At 39.6% G+C, this 24,068-nt stretch overlaps 1 protein-coding gene across 2 annotated transcripts in view; it reads right to left on the bottom strand.

Moving 5' to 3' along the window:
• Positions 1-3,858: 3,858 nt before the first annotated feature.
• The window catches only part of CENPF (centromere protein F), a 58,231-nt gene continuing 38,021 nt past the window's right edge, over positions 3,859-24,068 (bottom strand). The window contains exons 13-20 of one of the 2 annotated variants that reach the window (XM_023203742.2): positions 20,934-23,777; positions 19,499-19,651; positions 16,473-16,649; positions 15,448-15,609; positions 13,029-13,191; positions 11,021-11,497; positions 9,413-9,591; positions 3,859-4,827 (exon numbers count right to left, since the gene is read on the bottom strand). In XM_023203742.2, coding sequence (XP_023059510.1) covers positions 4,627-4,827; positions 9,413-9,591; positions 11,021-11,497; positions 13,029-13,191; positions 15,448-15,609; positions 16,473-16,649; positions 19,499-19,651; positions 20,934-23,777 — 4,356 coding nt within the window. In that variant the 3' untranslated portion in view covers positions 3,859-4,626. The remainder of the gene's footprint in view (positions 4,828-9,412; positions 9,592-11,020; positions 11,498-13,028; positions 13,192-15,447; positions 15,610-16,472; positions 16,650-19,498; positions 19,652-20,933; positions 23,778-24,068) is intronic. The other variant, XM_023203743.1, reaches the window with a different exon arrangement.

The raw sequence follows: 24,068 nt of genomic DNA, 5'->3' as shown, positions 1-24,068 counted from the left end.
GGGAAGGGAAGGGAAGGGAAGGGAAGGGAAGGGAAGGGAAGGGAAGGGAAGGGAAGGGAAGGGAAAGGAAGGAAAAAGGAAGGAAAGGAAAGAAAGGAAGAAAGGAAGAAAGAAAGAAACTGAGGTACAGAGAATTAAGTAATTTGTCCAAGCTCAAATGGGACCCCAAGGCATTTTGACACCTTTCACTTTTAATGTCTACATTATATTAAACATTTGTATTTGAAATATTTTGTATTTGGTTTTCCAAACCAAACTTCTTTAAATATATAATTTCCACTTTTTAGATACAGGCAGTACATGTGCAGGTTTGTTACATGGGTATATCTCATAATGCTGAGGTTTGGGGTATGACCGATCCCATCATCAAAGTAGTGAGCATAGCACCCAATAGTTTTTCAGCTCTTGGTCCCCCCTTTTTCCTTCCCCCATCTAGTAGTCCTCAGTGTCTATTGTTCCCATCTTTATGTCCATGTGTACCCAATATTTAGCTCCCATGTAAAAGTGAGAACCTGTGGCATTTGGTTTCCTGAGTTAATTTGCTTAGGATAATGACCTCCAGTTGTATCCATGTTGCTGCAAAGTACATGATTTAATTTTTATTTATGGCATCATAGTATTCCATGGGGTATATGTAGCACATTTTCTTTATCCAGTGCACTACTGATGGGCACCTAGGTTGATTCCATGTCTTTGCTATTGTGAATAGTGCTGTAATGAATACAGGAGTGCATTTGTCTTTTTGGCAGAATGATTTATCTGCCTTTGGCTATATACCCAGTAATGGGATTGCTGGGTAGAATGGTAGTTCTATTTTAAGTTCTTTGAGAAATCTCCAAACCACTTTCCAGAGTGGCTGAATTAATTTGCATTCCCACCATCACTGTATAGGCATTCCCTTTTCACCACAACCTTGCCAGCATGTTAATTTTTGATGTTTTAATAATACCCATTCTGACTGGTGTGAGATGGTGTCTTATTGTGGTTTTGATTTGTATTTCTCTGATGATTAGTGATGTTGAGCATTTTTTCATCTTTGTTGGTCACTTGTATGTCTCCTTTTGAGAAGTGTCTGTTCATGCCCACTTTCTAATGGGGTTTCTTTGTTGAATTGCCAAAAAAAGACTCTTTGAAAGGATTTACCTCTACATAAATAATGCTTATGTATTCAGTTAGTAGACAACTTTTAGTTAGTAGACAACTTTTAGTAGTTACAATGTATAGCTAGTCCCATTTTACATTTTTGAAATTAAATGTAAGGTAACCCAAATCAGATGCAGACAGCCTAGATATCTTCATTGCCATTGCACATAGAAAAGCTACTTAATATCCTCTGAAAATCTATCTATACTATCAGAATTATCCTGGAAAAGCCTGCTTCCAGAGAAGCGGCAGGATAAACAAGAAAGAGAATGGGCTTTGTATTTGCAAAGCTGAGGTCGAAACTCAATTCTGCTACTTCCTGGGCCAAATACTCTAAGCCTATTTTATCTTCTGTTTGATGAGGATAATCTTCATTTTGCAAGGTTGCAGGGAGACACACAATTATCATTAAGCAAGATATCCCCAGGCCTATGAGTGAGAAGTTTGACCTCTGTCTCTTACCTCACAAAGGTGAAAGCTTCAGCACACATGAAAATACCTTGTAAAATTTAAGACTTTCCATCCAGTATTTTAAGTAGTTGAGCCAAAGCTAAAGTGAGTAGTAGCATTAGATACACAGCTAGCTGGGCATGCAGGTAGGATGGCAGCTTCAAGTCCTCAGACTTTTCAAATGAGAATAGCCAGGCTCTTCTGAAGCACTCAAGGCTCTCTTCTCTCCTCAGTGAATTAGCATACAACCCCTTCCCCTTCAAAGAGAAGACTGCTTACATGAACAGAAGCGGGAGAGCAATACTCAACTACCAAGTGGTAGTTAACAATTTTAGGTACTTACTGTCCTCTTCAAAAATAATTGTATCCCCCTCCTTAACTACAGAAGAGAAATATGAAAAACATGCTAATGATCAGTGCAACTTCTGACTGTGGTGCAATAAACCTATGGCTTACAGGAACTCACCAGTTTATTTACTATTTAAATTTCTTTCATGACATATTGCCCACAGCCTGAAGGATTCTGGAAGAACCTGGAAATTGTAAAATAACAATTGGTGTTGAGTCATGCTAAAAGAAGTTAGAAACGTTTGCAGACTCAAAGCAGTTGGAAGGTGGAAGAGGTCTCCCCTCGAGTTAGGGGTCCCCAGAAAGAAGTGCCCTGACTTCTTCCCAGGTGCAAACAAATCTGTGAAAATGTAGTAGTCCCAACAAAATAAATAAACTGGGATCAAATGAAAAAAATCACAAATAAATCTCAAAGAAGGCAAGTGACAGGGTGAGGGGAGGAGTGTCTCAAGAAATAGAAATCGGGCTACATTTAAAGTTTGGTTTCTATTTCTTTCTTATTGAAGATGCAGTCCCCTTAGACTGCCAGCAACTCCCAGTAACACAAAGGTCCATTTCAGCTCTTATACAACATTTATGGTAAAAGAATCATCTCAACCAAGCTCCTCATTGTACAGATGAGAATCTGATTCCCAGATCTCTGAACTTGATTCATTTTCCCATATGATTTGTCAGCAGGAATCTCACTCATGACTCAACTGGTTTATAAGGCACTTCAAATTTGGAACAGTAGCATGTTTACTTTTCATCCCATATGCAGCTCAGCTCATAGCAGAACATACAGAATTGTTATCTTGAGGAAAAGAATAATGTCGTGGCTGTCCACTTACAAGATTTTGAACAATTTTCTACAATTATAAAAATGGTCGAGACCAGCCTGGCCAGCATGATGAAACTCCATCTCTACTAAAAATACAAAAAAATTAGCCAGGCGTGGTGGCACATGCCTGTAGTCCCAGCTACCTGGGAGGCTGAGGCAGGAGAGTGGCATGAACCTGGGAGGCGGAGTTTGCAGTGAGCTGAGATCATGCCACTGCACTCCAGTCTAGCGATAGAGCAAGACTCCGTATCAAAAAAAAAAGGCAAGTATCCAAGTAATAAGAGCAGCAGCTATGGCATACCCAGGAAAAAACGAAGAGATGCTTTCAAGGACCCATGATGCTACCCAGCAAAGCCTACTCAGTGGAATCTTCCAGTCACTGGAGACAGCCAATAAAGCTGATGGCTTAATCCCAACAATGTCTGCTCGGGGTCATGCCCTTGAGCACATGGTGGCCCTGGGATGATTTATGGTGAGGATATTGCACCAGACCTCAACTCCAAGCAACTGAAGAAACAAGAGGAAAGTCAGGATATCACTTTCAGCTGATGAATACTAAGTAGCTTAATATTATTGAAGCATTATCCAACAACAGAGGTCACCTTGCAAAGGACAACTTTTAAATGTAAATGATGGTGCTTATCGAGGTTTGTGCATCAATCTGGACTGAAAGCCAGGAACAAATGATCTTTTACTAGCGCATGTCCTAGGAAACGTTTTTACCCTGATTCAAAGATGCAAGAACTTGTTCAAATGTTTTTGGATCTGACATGGCTCATAATGCCTGCATGCTTTCAAAACTGTTATCATCAATAAGTAAGTTAGGAAACACGACATACCTGTATCCTTGATGATGTGGTTTAATGGGGACACAGAATGTAGGAGGCACTGGGCTGAACGTCTTATATTCCCACATACTCCTTATGACCCATATTCCAAATTGTGTCTTTTAATACAACTAAATATGCTAGGATCGTTTGTTTAAAGATCTGTATCATTTGTTCAAACATTTTTACTTGTATAAGAGGCCGTTGTAGTTAGCAAGAAATAGTACCAATATTCGTAATACCTTTACACTTAGGAATCACTCTTACAGAAAACGAAGGTGACTATTTTATTAGAAAACAAAGGCTACATGTTAATACATCACCAGATACGAGAATGCATACCAAAGAGCTGTAAAAAATTGGTCTAAAAACAGAAAAAAGCACAATGACAGACACATGGTATAGCACACCTCTAGGAACCCTGCAGCCCTAATTGGAAATAAATACATACCCACACACACATATGTACAGGTTACATAAGCAAAGATGTCTAAAACAGATTGCAAGAGAAAGATAAACACTCCTACATGTACATGTGTGCATGTTTTCCTTAAAAACACGTAACACGCTTTTCCTTCATTTTACTCAGCTCTGAGAAATTCCTGATCCAAAACTATTCCATGCCTAATACTACAGATACAATATCATAAAGCAAAAGTCTACATTTTCCTAGGAGCTGTTAATTGGAAGTATAAAATGTGTTCTGCATTTTTTTAGTGTAAAATCCACATACAAAGACGTTGTTATATAGTGCTTGTCATTTTAATTGTAACATATTACCAAAAAGCTTTATACACATAGCTTTATACTATTCACATTACAGTAGAGGAATGTCAATGCTAATAGGTGATCAGTGCTTCCAAACTTTTTCAATACTTACACATGGGAGATCTAAACAGTACAATATATTCAAGACTTCTAAGGAATTGTTTTCTCCTCACTGATAAAGCTCTCCCTGGCTAAAGAAAAGTCCTGTAGGCAGAGCCTTATCTATTCAATGACTGGCGCCTCCCAGGGGTACTGACACACAAAGTGTCTTCACTGGACCTTACAGTTCTCACTGCCCTTGGGCTCCAGTCCAGCTTTGGGGTTGGGGGCGAGTCGGCCTCGCTTGACCCTCAGGCCCTCTCTGGGGCTGTCAGTTGGACTTCTCTCAGAAAGATTATTGACCGGGAGAGATTTCGTGGTGGGTTCTCGGAGGATGGTGTCTGAATCCAGTGGGCTCTGAGCAACCTTGACCTGCAACACAAACATCTGTTAGAGGTTCAATCACACTCACATTTCCACAACATGAAAAATAAAGCACTATGTCACTAAGTTTTAAATTAAGTTCTTCTTCTCTAGGAGTTATATATAATTGTAGTATTTCCTCTTCCCTGAGAACAGGCCCCACCTAACAGACAAGTCAGGAGGATATCAAGGACAATCTCTAACTAAAGTCATCAGACTTCCCATGGCACCTCTAATGGCAAAGACTATGCCCTACTTACCTACGTATCTCTAGTGCCCACAACATGCTTGACCACATGGTACACGTCTAATGAATTCCTAAGTGAAAAACCTGCCTCCGTTGTCCTAACTAGCCATTCCTGTTGTTTAAAACAAGTATAACCCAAATGAGTAATACTACCTCCACAGGGTGGAAAATTTTAAAATGACAGAGGACCTGTTCAGGGTATTTTAATCATTCTCCCTTTGTGGCTGGTTGTTTCCATATTGAATTTGGACTAGAGTAGAAGGACAGCTATCTCACAATAAAGTCCATAAGAATAAATCCCCTCTCAAACATCCTGCCTTTTAAGAGAAAAAGATATCTCAGACAATTTGAGACTTTAAGTAGATGAGAGGGTGAGGCAACTGGTAAGCTGGTGAGTGAAGATTTTTTGAAATTGGATCAGGCTTAGTGGCTCACATCTATAATCCCAGCTACTCAGGAGGCTGAGGAAGGAGGATCGCTTGAGCCCAGGAGTTTGAGGCTACAGTGAGCTGCAATAGTGACACTGCACTCCAGCCTGGGGGACACAGCAAGATTTAAAAAAAAAAAAAAAAAAAAAAATGAAATTTATATAGTAGTGAAAAAAGATACAGGGTCAAAAAAGAGAAAAAAGAGCAAGAAAAATGAAGTATAGGAAAGCTTCACCTAACCAAAGTTAAAGGCAAGAGTGGAAGATTCAAACAGGAAGATTTTTCAAAGATTTTTCTTTTTCAAAGAGAAAGGAGAAGGGCCTCTTGCATAATGGACACAAGGATCTGAGACGCTGAGAAGTAACTACGTGACAGACACTCCCTCAGCAACTGACTTCCAGGGATCTCCTTCTGATGCAAGAAGAAAAGGGAATGAAAATTATTTTCCCATTTATATTCTTTCCATAGGAAGCATGTGGTTTGAAAAAGGAGTTAAATACTTTCCATTACATGAAACATAGTAAATCCGGCCAACAGATCAAATCCCAGGAAAGCTCACTTCTCCCTCAAAGTGTGTCCAGGACACTGAAAAGACATAGCCTTGGAAGGTCAGGACTTAATGGAAAATTACCATCCATGGAAAGTTGAAGGAAAAAAATAAAACAGAGTTTTGCTGGTACTTTTTTTTTTTTTTTTAAAGAGAAATAGTGATTCCAAAGACAAGGTTTCCCTGGAACCCACCAGATGTACAAGAAACAAATCTGTAGGTTTGCCATTTAAAAAGAGAAAAAGAGACAGATACCCCATAGGAAAGAGAAAGTTTGGGCCTGTAAGACTCTTTATCCCAATCAAATGGCTGATGTCCACTCTTTCTGGCTTCTCCCCTCTAGACTCAATTTCTGATACTAAATTGAAGACACTGTAGTTGTGATCAGAATTTAAACTGTGGATTTGACTCTCCTGTTAGTTAGTTAACTTCAGAATGGTCTCTAATCAGACAAAGTCAAATTCACCAAGTATTTAATCTATTAAGATAGTACATCCTCCTAGAATAACACAAAGGAGGAAAAAAAATATTGCATGCATGCATACTCTAATTGTCTTATAAATGATTCTGCAGTTGCAATAGGGAGAGGGCAAATACGCAGATAGTTCAGTGAAAATGACCCTCACAAGTAGGAAAAACATGCAAGACCCCCACAAAACTAACATCCACCATCCATGATGGGCTCTACAGCTTACCGGCCGGTCCTCCGGAACTGATCGCAAAGCCCAGGTTCAGGAGATCAGGTCTACAACTGCTGTCTCCCTTGTTCCCAACAAACAGGGGGTTCCTGAGCTTATCCATCCCAGTGACATAATAGAGAATGATCCGTACCTAATGCGCATTTTGCCCATTTTTTCCCCTTTGAACTTGTCAGATGTCACTAAAGGTCTTGCTAAATGACCTAGGAAACTGTCTCTCATCACCCAGCCAGTTACCTCAAAGGAGAACTCACAACCCTGAGTTTCTAAGCAACTGCTTTGGGAAATAATACCTTGTTCTAGATTTTTAAAACTAAGTGATAAAATACGCTTAACAGATGAGGCAGCAAGCATTTTACAGGGCGACTCAGAGAAGGCTGAATTAAATTAAAAATTACTGGGCTAGGTTTTGAAGAGTTTGAATCTAATGAAGTCTCTTACAACTGCTCTCAAAAGGCCCCCCTCCACATTTGCAAGTGCACAACATTGCTTAGCAATTCATAACTGCTGGTGCCTAATGAACGGCATGTAGCTAATGCACTGAACAAAATCTACGGAAACCATGGTTACTACTCCCTACTCAGCAGATTCAACAGCAGTGAGGAGAGCAGGCCCCCTAGCGTGCAAAGCTCTTTTTCCTAGATAGTAAGTCTGAAGGCCACATGCAAACTGCTTTTACCCTCAGTTCTTCACAAAAGAAAAAAAAATGACTTGTGATGATTTCATAAGACCATTTCCTAGCATGCCTTTATAAACATCTATTAATGCAATCACTTCAGGACATTCACAGTTCCATTCATTCATTGAGTATTTGTTGAATGTCAGACACTGAATTAGACATAAACTACAGATGTAATCAGTAACCTCACAGAACTCGGATTGCAAATCAGAAGACAGATATTTAAACAAGAGATTACAATAAAGTGAGTTACCTAAAAAGAGTGGAGGCACAGAGTACCAGCTGTATGTCATGGTTTTCTGTTCTAAGAGAGTAGGACAAATACTTCATTTGATCTCCATAAGTGTGAGACAAACAGGAATGGATGTTACTTTTTACTGAGGTTTGGGAAAGGGTGGCTCCCAGTCACCCTTCTAAGAAAATGGTATGGCCCATATCAGGACCCTAAACCTGACTCCTCCTGTATCCAGTATCCAGTAGATATCTTGTAGTTGACAGCTTTGGACAAGTTTGGTAGCTCCACTGTTTAGAGACACTAGTTGCTTAAAGGAGAAGCTGTTCTCATGTTCATTGGAAAGTCAGTACATTCAGTATATTAAATATATATTCTCCAGTGTATACTTCAGTATTTTGTTGTTGGCAGCATGCAAAAGTTAAATCCAAATGTGAGTGAGAGAGAGAATTTGGTACGGGAGGGGAGAAAAAATTGCACAAAATGGTAGAATATTTCTGATAAGAGTAACAAATGGGTCCACTTCAGTGAAAGAAAATCTCAGATCATTCTTCTTCATACTTGAATAAAAACTTTATTATAATGTATATTATGAACAAATTCATTACTAAGTGTAACTCCTTAATGCTTATAGCTCTTATACATCAACAAAAACAAATTTGCAAATCTGTTGTTGTGATGTTCAGATTAAGAAATCTAAATATATTGTATTCTTTAGATCGCCCACATGTAACCACCAATGTGTTCATATTTGGTATCCCAAATCCTAAGAACGTGTTTGCTCACTTATGAATTATCACATTACACAAATAGGGGTTATTACACTTTCAAAGCTTTGTTTTCTGGCTCAAGGTTATCAGATCGCATACTTGATCAAACTCTGACAAGTGAGCAATCAAGGTAAAATCACAGACTGTTCAAACTCTTTGAAGCTATTCCAGCAACTTCCAAAAATATTCCCCTAGTCCCCAGTCTGACAAACACTGGTATCGTAGAAAGATCAAGACTGTGGAGTTGAGAGGAAGCAGGGGTTCACACTGGGAGGTTAAATCTTTATGAGTCTCACGATCTTCACTCTTTTATAATACCACTTACTGTGAGAGTTCAATAAAATGAGAAAGATAAATACAATGCATATACTATGCATACTTAAATGGTAGCTGCTGGTATGGACCATAGTAACAGGAATAAAGATCTGTTAAGCAAATATTCTCTATGCTCTACATAACATCTTCTGGGACGTTGTAGGGTGCACAGAGGTCACTAAGATCCTGTTGTATCCTCAACAATCAAAATAGAGAAAGAAATCCATAAACAGAGTTCCTTTCGTTAGTATCTATTGAAATATGTGCTTCCTTTTTTAAAATAAAGGATTAATAAAAACAATAAAAATTTCACAGCTGGGGGCAGATAAGTGAGAATAAAGTTTGAAACTAATACCAGTGGCAAAAAGGAAAATTACCTCTTCAAATCCTTCATCAGTAACACCTGAAACTTTCTTAGAAATCCAGTGAGTTTTTCATGTAACAATGCCATTTTCCATCAAACTACGTATAAATGGCCTGTTGACTCAAGGATGAGATCCTGATACTGTAATGCTCACCCAGTCACTTGCTCACTACTGACTGACTTACACCACACCAAGAAGGTCAGACTTTTTGAAAGGGCTCCTGAATCAGGGAGTACAGTGTCCAATCCTCACCCAGGTAATAACTGCAATTTTCTGGATCTCAAACAGTAGATGGATGTTGACGGTAGTTTACCTTTTGTGATCTGCTGCCACCAGCTGTTGGTTTGGAGGACTCTGCAAGATTTTCTTTGCCGAGACTCAGTGGGGATAGCGCTAACTTCTGTGCAGCCAGGCGGGGGCTGGTCCGGGTTGCCATGGTTGTTCTCCGCAGGATATATGGGCTAGTCTTTCCTGTTGGGATGTCAGCAAACCCTAAGGGCAAAAAAGCTAACTGTCAGCACTGCTAGGTCCAATTCTATCTACAATGGAAAAGATAGGTGGTTTTAACAAGGATAATGCAAACTCCAAAAAATACTTTGTCCTAGCCACTTTGGTTAATGGACTACACTTCACAGTTGCTCTGGGAGTCACCAAATTGAATCAAGTAACTAATAGGTTTTCTCTTATTAGAAACATAGAAAATAACAATGGGAGAAGAAGGGGAAAATAATACTACACAGAAAAAGTTTTTTCTGCTTCTATCTTCTACATGGATGTTTTACTTTGCATTTTTCTAAGATCTAAAGAATGCCAGCAGGCCTTATTGTAAAATTGGGTTGGGGGAAAAAGGACAGTACAATGGAAAAATAAAATATATATATAAAAGAAAGGCAAGTGCTTGTTTAAAGGGGGAAAATGTAAAATGGTAACAGCTACTTCAGGCGAGCACTCTCATGTAGGTGGGAGGAGAGAAACTGCCCTTCCTAAAGGTGATTTCACAGTCACTCGCGTGGTCTCTTTCCACAGAAGGAAGTGACGTGACTTTTGATGACCCAAGAAAGAAAGTCAATCCCAGGGATACTAAGAGTTAATGTATCAACACACACTCCAGAACTCCATTCAAGGCTAACTAAAGCAGCGTTTGATTTTGTTTTTCACACTTTAACTACATATAAAAATTACCAGTGAGAGATAGATAACTATTTTGGGGCTAGAGTTACTCAGAACAATGCTTTTCAAACCATCTCTGGCAAAGAATCAGTTTAGATATCTGGGGGCGGAGGGGGGTGAAAGAATTTCCAATCTGCTGTGGAATAGTATTTTTGTATAATATAATGAGAACAAATCAATAGAAAAAATGATATGTGCTTGGATGTTACAAAAATATCAAGTTGCTATAAAAATTTCTAAAGTCCTACTTAATTACAATACATTGTTTCAGTCAGGAACCAATAACAAACAGTTCCTAGACTGGCACCAGTCCTTGGGCCAGACTTGGGAGAAAACCAAGTTTAAAAAAACAAAACAAAGTGTAGTCAGTGGCTCCAGCCAGGGGGCCAGCATCACAGGGTGGACCCTCCAGCTCACCTGCTAGCTAGGTCAGACATGACCAAAGGGTAGGAAACCCTGAAGGGCGTCCTTGATTTAATGATTTTTTTCAGCATTCAAATAACAAATTCTAAACAGATTTTAGACAGTCATTTTACCAATCTACCAGCTCTTTTGTTAATACGACACAAATAATGAGGTCCCAGAGGAAAATATATGCCTCATCCATTTAAAAGCAGACTATTGTTTATGAACATCAATGAGATTGTTGCACAATAATGTAAAAAAGCAAATACTTTTGTCTTTTTATATGTGAACCATTATATGGAATTTCAAAAGAACACAAATAATTTTGTTTTAAAATTAGGGATACCTTTCTTTACAACTTCTGGAAGTCCCTCTGGCTCAAACTCAGTACCTTCTGTGTCTTCTGCAGGGTGAATACCACTCATGACTGCTTTCTTGCTTTTTTTAGAAAAGGTCTCTGGGGTAGAAGGTGTTGGTCCTCTACCATTCTCCCATATCCCACTGGACCTTTGCCTCTTGCCTGAAGCTTTTTTCTGGCCAGATGATAACCTCTTTTCAGCAGCAGAAAGGATTGGAGATGGTCCTGGAACAACTGGATCTAGCAAAGGAGACCCTCGGGAATCTGGTTTAGATTGCTGTGAACAGAGATGGGCCACTTGTGTCTCTAACATCTCTTTAGCTTTCTCTAACTTTTCATGGCTTATAAGCAAGGAACAGTACTTATCCAAGTATTCGTCTGCCTCCTTGGATTTTTCTTCAAGAGCCTCTTTCAGTTCTTTGATCTCAGTTGTTAATTCATCGACCTTGGTATCCACAACAGTACCTGTCCAAAGTAAAGCAACACATCATGTGTGACTTGATGCTTCTCTAGTTAACAATGGGCATCGTGAAGCAGACAATCTTAGACGTGTTCTTTCTTTGATTTTTTTGAAGAGGTAGGGGAGATATAACAGTATATGTTCTTATAGTTCAAACAACTTTTGTTTGGGAGGTATCATAGCATATCAAGGTAGATATTCTAGTCCTGTGACATTCCTTGGGACAGCTTAAATAAAACCCACCAAAATCTCAAACTTGTATTTCAGTAAACTCACTAAACCTTCTTGTAGCGCCAGTTATGTGCAATTAAATAAATCCATTTTTTACATCCTTATTTTCCCCAGTCCATTCTGTCTACCGTAAGTGGATGAACAGAAGTCAGTAAAGATTATGAAGCTTCTGTTGTATGGCTTTGGGAGACAAGATTCTAACAAATGATCAGGCAAATTCCAAAAACCCTCTGAAAGTATTTGAAGACAAGGCAGGGTCTGAAGAAAAAGGGTTTAGGGGAACACTATAAAGGTGGGAATCTTGGTCAACTTGTAGCTGTCATGGGTGTTATTAAATCCATTAGAAAAATCCCCTGAAGCCCCAATCTACCCTGAGCACTGTTTCCAACAGAGAAGACTGTTGACCCACACCCTGCCATGCTACAGACCAGGGAAGCCAGTCAGATTATGCTTGTCATCATCTATCCATACAGTAAGCACATGGCACTCCAGGGGCATAAGTGGATAAAAGTGACAATGAGAGTTATCATTTCTTTCCTTTTCTATTTTCCCACACAACTAAAAATATGCCTCCCACCCTCACCTGTTCCCTTTAGTTGACCCATACAACAGACTGAGGATAACCAGAATCAGCTATTTATAAATTACCAAAGCCAACTCTGATGCCAATCTATTGACAAAGAAACCACGCAACTGAACATCAACATGAAAAACTCTTCTTAGAATGGCTCGTGAGCAAAAAGTACCACCATGTTTTTTTTGCATGTTTTATAGAACAGAAGACGCGATAATTCTATTTCAAAATGGCTTCATTCGGGTCAGGCATGGTGGCTCCTGCCTGTAATCCCAGCACTTTGGGAGGCCGAGGTGGGCAGATTGCTTGAGCCTAGAAATTCAAGACCAGCCTGGGCAACGTGGAAAAACCTTGTCTCTACAAAAAATAAAAAAATTAGTCGGGTGTGGTGGCGCCTGCCTACATAGCTCCAGCTACTCGGGAGGCTGAGGTGAGAGGATCCCTTGGAGGTCGAGGCTGCAATGAGCCATAATGGCACCACTGCACTCCCGTCTGGGTGACACAGCAAGACCCTATCTCAAAACCAAAACAAAAAAAGGCTTCATTCTGAGTTCTATAATGATCCCAAGATAAGCACAAAATTCAGAAATTGGAAAATGGATTAATGGTAAAAAATCAGCACTCAGTAATAGAACACGGCACTAAAAATAGTTCCTGAGCACACACGCCATGTGTTATTCCACTATTGGAAAAGAGTGCTGGCTAGCTGATGTGCCCCGGTTAACACCCACCTGTTTTCTGCTTCTCCTGTGCAGCTTGAAGTTTAGAGAGTTCTTTCTGCAATATCTCCTTTTCATCTTCCAGCTGTTTACAGGATTTGATCAACAACTTTATTTTCCCCTGGGCACGTTCATTTTCCTTCTTCAACTGATTTACATATTTTAGACTGTCCATCTACAAAATGAAAGTAATTCCATTTAAAAACTTGAATTTATAAGTATATGAAAAATAATTATGAGATATAAGATTCATATATCATAAATTTAAGAATTATTAGATTCAATACAAAACATCTAAAGATGCACAAAACCATTCACCTTCTCTACTCAGTTTCCTAAGTCTCCCCAGTTGAGAATGTGGTTTTGTCATTCTCTTTCTTAGTATCACAAGTATAAACTATTCCTGAGATGTCTATACTAAGTGCTCACTATGTCTGTATTTATACAGCGGGAATCACACTGGATTACTGGGCAGGGGAGACAAGGAACACATTCTTGGGGGGTCCAAAATCCTCAATGAGAGAATTGTGTTCCCATTTGTAATCGCACTGTTACAGTTTCAATACCTGCCTTGGTATTTGTTTTAGCTATACCACGTGAAGGCCAAATGATATTAGAGCTCACTATACAAATTTAAGTTGTATTATGGCTTGAGCAGAAAGACAATAGAATGATAGGAGAATTGTGTCCTCATATACTTCTCAGTGGTACAAGCTCACATTCTTATTCACAATTCCCAAATCAAAAAAAGAGCTATGAACATGATTTAGAGGCAAAACCCAACCTGGACAGATATAAAGGTGTTTACAGTCTTAATTAATTAATTAATTTATTTATTTTTAAGACAAGATCTCCCCCTGTCACCCAGACTGGAGTGCAGTAGCACCATCATGGCTCACTGCATGACTTCCTGGGCTCAAGCAATCCACCCACTTCAGTCTCCCACGTATCTGGGACTATAGGTACGTGCTATCACAACCATTTTTTTTTTCTTTTAGAGATGGGGTCTCACTATATTTATATTGCCCAGGCTGGTCTCAAATTCCTGGCCTCAAGTGATCCTCCTGCCCTGGCCCCTCAAAGTGCTGGGAATCTAGGCATGAGTCATCACACCTGGCACAGTATGTATAGCCTCTATTTATCCTGCCTTGTGAGACTATCCACACATTTTGCTGCAGAAATATGAATCTGATTATGCAATATTATAGCAGATCCCACTGGGATATTATATATGGCATATGCATTATATTATGTAATATATTTTAAAATGCAGAATTCTAAAACCATCTGATATGGCATCACGAATTTCCAAAGGACGACCGAACAGCAACAGGAGGAGGAAGGGCAATGGGGATGGGGGATGGAGAAGAACCCAGTACCATATTCATATTGCGAGTAGTTGTTAGAGCTTGGATCTCATCTTTGTATATTTCATCTTGAAATTATTTATCAGTAATGATGCAGTAAACCTTACCCTTTCAGAACTCGCTACTTCTGATTCCAATCACAAATGAATTAAAGACCCATTTAATTCTATTTCAACAGTGCTACTTATTTCTACTATTAAGCCCAGCATCTCATTTTATACCAGAACATCAGTAATTATTAACGTGATTTTGAATTTTACTACTTTGTATTTAATTAGTAAATTTCCTTTACCTTGATAGTTGTATGAGAGCCATAAACATAATAAATTTATATCTAGTTTTCTGTTTGTATATATTCAATTAATGTCAAAATTTAAAAAATATAATTGTCTTCTAAGTAAAACCTTTGCTGGAAGGTATTTATTACCCAGGTTCACTATTACACACTGTGGGTATTCATCTTACAAAAAATATCTGTAGGAATCAAAACACCTTCTTTTCCAGGTAGAATTATAGTGGTACCATCTTAAGACTAGCAATCCTGAGATTAGGGTTCACCTTCACTCTTTCTTAAAAAAAAAAAAGCTCTATGATCCTTGCATGAAGAGGAAGAGAAAAATATCCACACATGTCTGCCTGACCAAGGTGCTCTGCCACACTTTGATCTCCCCATAAGCCACAGGAGGGTGAGTATGGTGACAGTGAAGTTGGAAGACAGCTCGTTCAAGACTTTGGAATTGCCCATCAGACTGTTTTCTATAGCTTAAGAGGCCTGCCTTCATCTGCTGTGTGGCTGGATCTTCAAATCTATCTCAAGAAGTCTTTAACATCCTCTAGTTTGAGAGGATGCCTGAGGCAACGGATAGCTTATTCAAGCTATGAGACTGTAGATCACCCACTGATTTTTTTTAAGATAACTCAGCAGGGAACTGATGAATGACATCATTTTTGACTACCAAAAGTTTTCATAAAATGAAAATGAAAACATTTAATGCAATACCATTAAAATCACTACCACCTGTATAAACCATTTGAAATCATGAAGCAAAGAAAAGTGAACACACCTTGGTTTTCTTCAATTCCTCCAAAACCTGAGTAGTAGCTTTCAATGAATTATTGAGCTCTTCTTTACTAGACTTTAAAAGGTCCATTTCCAACTTCTGTGAATTGAGACATTCTTCTTTAGAAGTCAATTTCTCTCGATATGTATGGATTTCTATTTCATACTAGAGCAAAACAAACAAACAACAACAACAAAAAACAAAACGTTACTTTAGCCAGGAGGCACAGCCAAAAAAACAAAATTGTAAGAAAAACAAAAAACGGCCGGGCGCAGTGGCTCACGCCTGTAATCCTAGCACTTTGGGAGGCCGAGGCGGGCAAATCACGAGGTCAGGAGTTCAAGACTAGCCTGGCCAACATGGTGAAACCCCGTCTCTACTAAAAATACAGAAATTAGCTGGGTGTGGTGGCGGGCGCCTGTAATCCCAGCTACTCAGGAGGCTAAGACAGGAGAATTGCTTGAACCCAGGAGGCGGAGGCTATAGTGAGCCAAGATTGTGCCACTGCACTGTAGCCTGGGCGACAGAGCGAGACTCAGTCTCAAAAAAAAAAAAAAAGAAAAGAAAAGAAAAACAACAACAACAACAAAAAAAAACCCAGCCTTTCCAAGGACTATTTTGACTTTGCAACTCTCCTATTATTCTACTCCAAAATGGAAATAATACCTTTTCAAAAAATCAACTGGGCTGGGCACTGTGGCTCACGCCTGTAATCCCAGCACTTTGGGAGGCCAAGGCGGGCGGATCACGAGGTCAAGAGATCGAGACCATCCTGGCTAACACGGTGAAACCCCATCTTTACTAAAAATACAAAAAATTAGCCGGGCATGGAGGCGGGCGCCTGTAGTCCCACCTACTCAGGAGGCTGAGGCAGGAGAATGGTGTGAACCCGGGAGGCGGAGTTTGCAGTGAGCCAGGATCACGCCACTACACTCCATCCTGGGCAACAGAGCGAGACTCCATCTCAAAAAAAAAAAAAAAATCAATACACTCTCCAGCTCCCCCAGTAACCAAACCCCACATTTCACCTGTTTGTTTGTGTCCAAAAGCAAAGCCTGATGTTTCTTTTCAGTTTCATGAAGCCGTAGCTGGTATTCAGCTATTTCCTCTCTCACTTTCCCTTCCTTTTCCACCTGGTCCTTGTGCATGCAATCCAGGCTCTTCTTCAATTCACTATTTTCTAGTGTGAGCTCCTTCAATTGATCCTAAACAGAAAAATAATAATGAAATCATAATAGCATTTCCTCACAATTAAGAACCTGGAAATATGTTTAGGAAATAATGAGCACTGTGTGGAAAAAAAATTGTTTATGGGCAAGATAAAATCTGTACAGAATAGTGTTATAATTCTTAGCAATGTATTCACTTTTAATTGTGACTTCACCTCCAATGACACTTTCCTCTGCTCCAGCCCAACCACCTCGCTAGGTCATATCCAGAGACCACAGAAACCCTGAAACCTTGAATTCAAATAAACCACTCTGGGACCACACCTTCCAATGCTTCCAGCCTTATTTATTAAAGTACTTCCATTGCAATAATTCCTGACCTCATCAACAGAACCACTACCATCTTCATATCAAATCCCCTCTGGCCTTGCATTTTCTTCCTTGACCAGCTTAGACCCCAGTTCTGTCATTATGAGAATTTCCTTCCAAATATCCTCCAATCTTCTGCCCCATCCCTTCACTGTGAAGAACTGGCCAGACTCCAATCCTGGAAGCATTTGTCTTTTCCATGCCTGACCCCAAGTAGTTGTCTCTGTATGTTTCTGTATGTGTGGTGTCTACTTCCTCATCTTCAATTATTCAACCTGCTCCAATCGATTCGTCCCAGCTTTTCCTAAAAAAGCTTTTCATGGCATCATCAACCTCCATGCTGAAAATTAAAGGCACACTCTTCTGAGCTCATCTCAATCAACCTCTAAGTAGTATCTGGGGCTGCTGACCACTCCTTCCTTTTTTTGTTGTTGTTGTTATTGTTGCTGTTGCTGTTGTTGTTGTTTGGTTGGTTAGTTTGGCTTAGTTTTCTTGAGACAGGGTCTCACTCTGTTGCCCAAGCTGGAGTGCAGTGGCACAATCATGGCTCGCTGCAGCCTCAGTCTCCAGGGGTCAGGTGATCCCCCACCTCAGCCTCCCAAGAATGCACCACCACGTCTGGCTAATTTTTTTGTATTTTTTGTATAGACAGAGTTTTACCATGTTGCCCAGACTGGTCTTGAACTTCTGGACTCAAGCTGTTAGCCCACCTCAGCCTCCCAAAATGCTGGGATTACAGGCGTGAACCACTATACCCGGACACTCCCTCCCTCTTGAGACACTCCTTCCTCTTGATTTCCAGAACATGACACCTCCCTGGTTTGCCTCATCAAGCCTTCTCTCTGTTTTCTTTGCTGGCTCTTCTTCCTCCATCTCACCTTGTGTGCTAGAGTTCCTTCAGGCTAGGCCCTAAGCCACCTTCTCTTCTCCATCATTTTCTACCATTCCCATAATTTCTAAACACTCCCTATATGTTGAACTAGCCAAGTAAATATTCCCGCCCCAAATCTTTCCTACCCCCTCCATACCCTTCCTATCCCTCCAATCTTTGTGCATGTCATTTTCCATCTGGCTCCAGCCACAATGGTTTACTTTCAATTTTTTAAAAAAAAAACAAAGATCATTCTAGTCTCAGAGCTTTGACCACACTGCTCTCTAGACCTAGAAGGCTCCCCACTCTGCCTGTTTGTTGCCTAGCTGACTCGTCATCTTGCAGGTGACATGTGCTGACCACCCTATCTAAATCTGCTGACCACCCTATCTAAATTAGGTTGTTTCCTACCCTGATCCCCACATCCCAATTATTCCACAGCAAAGAATCTTATTTGTTTCATTTATAGTATTTATCCACTTATGATTGTTACATGTTGCCTATTTCATGATTTAATATGTGTCCAGTGCAGGAAATACAGGATAGTTACGGTTCAGCAGTCTATCCTCTGACCTTACTAGCACTTATTATTTACAGAATGAATAAATGAATGAATAAAGCCAATGCAAACTAACACACTCATATGTATGGGCCTGAAGCCAAACTACTACTCTCAGTAGTGCTTATACATGAAATACAATAATGACGCACTTGGGAGACTCCCAAGCTACTCAACACCAAAAGAGATTTCAGCAGACGCAATACACAAATAGCATTCAGAGGAACTTCTTCCAGGCAGTATGGCCAGAATATTCTCTAAGTCCATTTCTGAGATTCAATGCCAAAACCTTTCCATTTTCATAAATACTATATTTAAAGAAAACAACAAATTTCTCCAATCTTTATACAGAATATTACATATATCATTTCAAATTTCTGTCATTATTCAGGGTCACAATCATGACTATCTTATTTTGCTGTTCTTTACTACTCAGGAATGAAGTTGCATGAGGACTAAACAGCTATAGGGAAGTTAATAATTTTATCAGGTATGACAAACAGGTTTCATTTCATCTGCCAGCTCTCCCTGCATGGTAGCAGCTACCCAGGACACAGTGTTAGGAGACTCAGAAGAAAGGGAGGGTATGAATTAGCAATATCTGCTATGGAAATGGCATTGGGCAGTGGAAGCCCAAGTGCTATAGATGTGCCACATTAACCCTGCCTAAAACTGTGACTTTAGTTCTGTTACTCTATGCTAGTTCTTAGCAGATCAGTGAATGTGTTTCTAGCAACATTCTAGCCTGTAATCTCTGGCAAGCTAGGAAAGCAGATAAACTTGTTGAAAGCAGCATGAGATCTACTTCTGATGTGCATTAATGTGGTACAAGGGTCCTCTTCTATGAAAACGTATTTGGGCTCTGAGACAGATATTTTCATGTGTTCAGAGGCTTCTCACGACTCCTTGTGGGCTCATGATAGTGCTGGATGGTAGAGATTACTACAAATCTGATTATGACATAAGCACCGGGTTATTTTTTTCAAGAGCTAAAAATAGGTAAACTACAGAAGGTCTTACAGAAACCAACAAGGAGAGTGCGCACAATGAATTAACACATCATAACATTTGTCACAAAAAACTTACTTTGCTGCTCTTTATTTCTTCCAACAGTAACTGTAACTCTCCAGTTAGCCTATTTTTCTCTCCACTGAGTTCTTCTTGCAGCTCTGCTGTTTTCTGTGCCATCTCATGCATTTCCCTCTGCAGCTCAGTTTCCTTTGCAGTCATTGTGTTTACCTGAAATTTCATCTTTCATTAGAATCTGCTTTTTGGTGGTGTGTTTTGATCAGATTAATCACTCTGATACAACATATCTGTGCCATGTATTAGCCTTCAATCATAAAATGGAAGCTGGCTAATGCCCCCTTTACTAATCCACTCAACTCAACACGCTCAAAACCTACTGGTAAGCTTACCTTTTCTTCCCAGAAAAGATTTAGTAGAAGAATAGCAATCAGGGAAGGAATGACAAGGAAAGATAATGTTGCTAAGTCTTAAAATCCTTCACAAAGGTATTAATTTGAATCAAAGTTAAACATCAGAGATTATCATACCAGGCAGTATCTTAGTTTATCAGTTCTTGGATCTCTACTAATCCCCCAGTGCCATACTAATCTGTGAGAAACATGCTTATGATTAGTGAAAACCAGTTAAAAAGCTATTGTTTGCATTTGCCCCTTGAAGTGAAACAGCGTGGTATGGTTTGTCTCATCATGTCTATACTAATCGCCATCTCTTGCAAGGTATACAAAACCCCGAAATTCTCAGAAAATACAGGGTGGAGATGAATTGCATTTTCTAGACACTCCTTTTTTTCCTTTAATATTTGTTCAGCAAAAATTAAATGTGACAAAATCACATTCCTAGATCACTAAGTAAGCTCACCGGGCCAAAACTTAATTTTTCTTTAATGATTGAGCTTCTTGATGGCAGATCTTCCCTTTAATCATCAACTAACACAATAGAAGGCTGCACAAAGAGAAGGTATAAAAGAGGGACTGAAAGCACGAAATCCCCAAGACGCACCCCAGAAGCCATGAGTGCTCTGTTGGTTATAAATCTATCAGTATCTTTAAAAGTGTTTTGCCCCAAAGGCAAAAAAGACACAGTAAGGCAGGCAGATCCTTTCTGATCCTAGATAATGTCTGTTACACTCTCTATAGCAGTGAGTCTCAAGTGGGTACGGGGAGGCCAGTATTCTGATGTACTCTAAGAAAGGGAAATATAATTAGAACAAGGAACTGTGCATAAACCAAAGCTTTGCTCATATGTAGGTGCCACATTAAAAACCTGGTCCAATCCATGAACATGTCCCAAAGAATCAGCCAGAATAGTCACTACTGCCAGAGCCCACTCAGTTTCTGCAATTCAAGACCCAGTAAACATAAAGCCTTTACAAAGTTTGGCCCAATAGAGCAGACACTGTCTAGAAGTAAATATAATTCACAGTGTCTAGAAGTAAATATGGTTTCCTCCCTCATGACTATATATTTAAACATAAACAGATAGAGCCACTTACTTTTTCAACGAAGGACATTTTGTCCATTTTTGTCAATTCAAGCTCATTCTCTAGATTCTTGTAAGAACTCTGCAGCACTTCTAATGTGTCCTGCAAAGAGGCATTTTTGTATTGTAGCACTTGGATCTTCTGCTCCAATTCCACTGTCAGATTTCCCAGTTCTAAGTTTTGCTTCTTCCAAAGTTGGTGCTCTCCTTCCACGTGGGACAGTTTAGAGACGAGCTGCTCTTGGTCTTGAATTTGATTTTTAAGTCTACTGATTTCTTCATCCTTCTTCCCTAGTTTCTGCTTGCCATCTTCTACTTCTTGAATGAGGCCATTCACTGAAGATTGCAAAACAGTATTATTATTTTTGGCCTCATCAAGACCTTGTAGCAACTGAGCCTTCTCAAGTTCAAGACAATCTACTTGACTACTAAGATTCTGCTCTTTGGCCTTACAGGCCTCTTGGTCATTATGCAGGGCTGTCACTCTCTCATTGAGCTCTTTTAATTGTGTTTGAAGCATCTCCATGGCAGTGTTTGATTTTTCTTTCATCTGTACTTTCTCTTGCTCTTTTTCTCGCAAAATATTTTCAAATGACGAATTTATTATTTCTAATTCAGATATTCGTTCTTGTTCTTTTTGTAATTTGTTTGTCAGATTTTCTTTTTCTGACCTTATGGTAGCAAGATCTAATTCCAGCTCTCTCAGACTTTGGGTCATCCCTTCTATTTTTGCTTTTAGGGTCTCTACCTCTCCTTTGGAACTCTCTGCCTCAAGAGCTGCATGCTCTTGGTTTTTCCCGGCTATCTCTAGCTCTCTTTCAAGATTCTCCACTCTACTCTTAAGTAAATCTGCATGATGCTCACTTTCCTTCAGTTGTTCTAAGACACGGAGCTGCTTCTTTTCATCAGTTTCTAGGCGGGCTCTCAGCTTTTCAATGCTATTTCTCAGCTGATGTGCTTCCTCTACTGGTGGGTCCAGACTCTGTTCTGTGGCCTTCATAGTTTCTTGGTCACCACACAAGGCTGCTACTGCCTCATTTAACTCTTTTAACTGATTCTGAAGCATCTTCACTGCAGTTTTAGATTCTTCTTTGATCTGTATCTCCGCTTGCTCCTTTTCTTCTAATAGACTTTTAAATGAAGAGAGTAACTTGTCTAGTTCTGACACTTGACCTTGTTTTTCTTGTATTTGTTTTGTCAGATTTTCTTTTTCAGACCTTAATGTGACAAGGTCTAATTCGAAAACTTTCAGGTTTCTGGCCATCTCTTCTATTTGTGTTTTGAGAGTCTCTACTTCTGCTTTGGAATTCTCGGCATCAAGAATCACTAGCTCCTGGTTTTCTTCTGACATCTGCAATTCCCTTTCAAGGTTCTCAACTTTATCCTTAAGTGAATCATTCTCCCGCTCGCGTTCTTTCAGTTTTTCTGCGACGTGCAGCTGCTTCCTTTCATCGGCCTCAATGCGAACTCTCAGTTTCTCGATGCCTCTTCTCAGCTGATGCACTTCCTCCTGTGTTGAGCTCAGCCTCAACGCGAACTCACCTTTCTCCACCAGCGCGGCCTCCAAGGCCTTGGAGATGTTCAGCTTTTCATAATCTGATTCATTCAGTCTGGTCTGCAGGCTTTCAGATTCCTTGATAAGCAATTCTTTCCCTTTATTCAGTTGTGCAATTTGGTTTTCCAGCTCACATTTTGTCAAAGACAGTGCCTGTGAGTCCTTTTCCAAACTCTGCAGCTTTTCCTGGAGATGAGTTTTATCTTTTAACAGCTCACTCACATCAGAAGACAAAGTCTGAAGGAGTTCTGTCTTTTCCTTCACCTCTGCCTCTGCCACCTGAATGCAATGGAGATACTCACTTCGATGAGCCTCAAGCTCTTGTGTTTTCTCCTTCATTTTTTCAGACAACTGATCCAGTTCCATGTTTTTTTTTGACATAGTATCTAATTCCCCACGAAGCTGGTTTCTCTCACTTGTGACCACTGAGAGTTCTTCTTCAAGGCAGACAATAACCTTCTGCTTATTTTCATTATCTTTTTCTAAACATAGCCTCTCTGTTTGAACTATCTCTAAGTCAGCCTCCAGGGAGAGGGCTGGATGCTCAATGTTAGCTTTCTCAGATCTGATCCTACTTAGCTCATTTTCTACATCAAGAAATCTCTCTTTCCAGCTGTCATTCACCTTGGCTACGTTATCGTCGATATCTTCATGTGATGATTTATCTGCACGCATTTCTAAGTTAGAATTGAGGCCTTCAGAACTTTCTACTCTCTGGAGTAACTCCTGGTTATCACAAGAAAAATATTCCAATTTTTCACTTAAATCTGAGTTTTCTTTCTTAAGTTCCCCAACTATTTTTTCTAATTCTATGCATGCTTCAATTTTGGTCATTAGTTGTACCTCCTGTAAATGGAGCTTTGAGTCTAATTCTTTCATTTCATTTAGCAAACTTTCAACTTTTCTGTCACGTTCCTCTATCACATGAAGTAATCTCAAATTTTCATTTGATGTCTCTTTTACCCGCAGTTGAAGATTTTGGATATTTTCCTGATTCCCCAGGAAATCCATAGGTACCGAAGCATTAGCACCAGAAAATGACAATTCAGAAATGCATTCTGAAGAGCCCTGGGTTTTGTCTTCTCCTGGAGTCTCACAATTGGTGTCTGGGTACTGTTCCCCAGAGCACTCTCCTGTGCGTTTCACTGCACCAGTCTCAGTTATTTTCTCAATGTCTAGATGGAGGTCCTGTTGAACACCTTTATCACAAATCTGATGAACATCACGCTTTGGTGTTCTTTCTGTAGTTTCTGAAGTATGTTCTTTTGATATGTCACAGCTCTCATTTTGGCCCTGAATAGCCTGTAATTATAATACATAACAAGCATGCATTTTATTTTTCAAAAAGAATCAAAATACAATAGACTTAGTTATTACTTTTTAGAAACTGATGCATGGCCTCTGCTAAACACATCTCTTCAAGTGGTGTATTTCCCACTACATCTTACTCTCTTCATTCAAATGTTCAACATAAATAAACATTCAGTAGGTGGCCCCTACGGGCAAGACACTGGGGTTAGGCATTTATCTTTAAGACAAACCATTCACCTCAATTACAATTTGTAATGTATTTAAATTTCATATTTTCTTCCT

This window comes from Piliocolobus tephrosceles, chromosome 1 (genome assembly GCF_002776525.5).
Source record: "Piliocolobus tephrosceles isolate RC106 chromosome 1, ASM277652v3, whole genome shotgun sequence".
In the NCBI taxonomy this organism is placed as follows: Eukaryota; Metazoa; Chordata; class Mammalia; order Primates; family Cercopithecidae; genus Piliocolobus; species Piliocolobus tephrosceles.
This window is presented reverse-complemented; position numbering and strand designations above follow the sequence as displayed.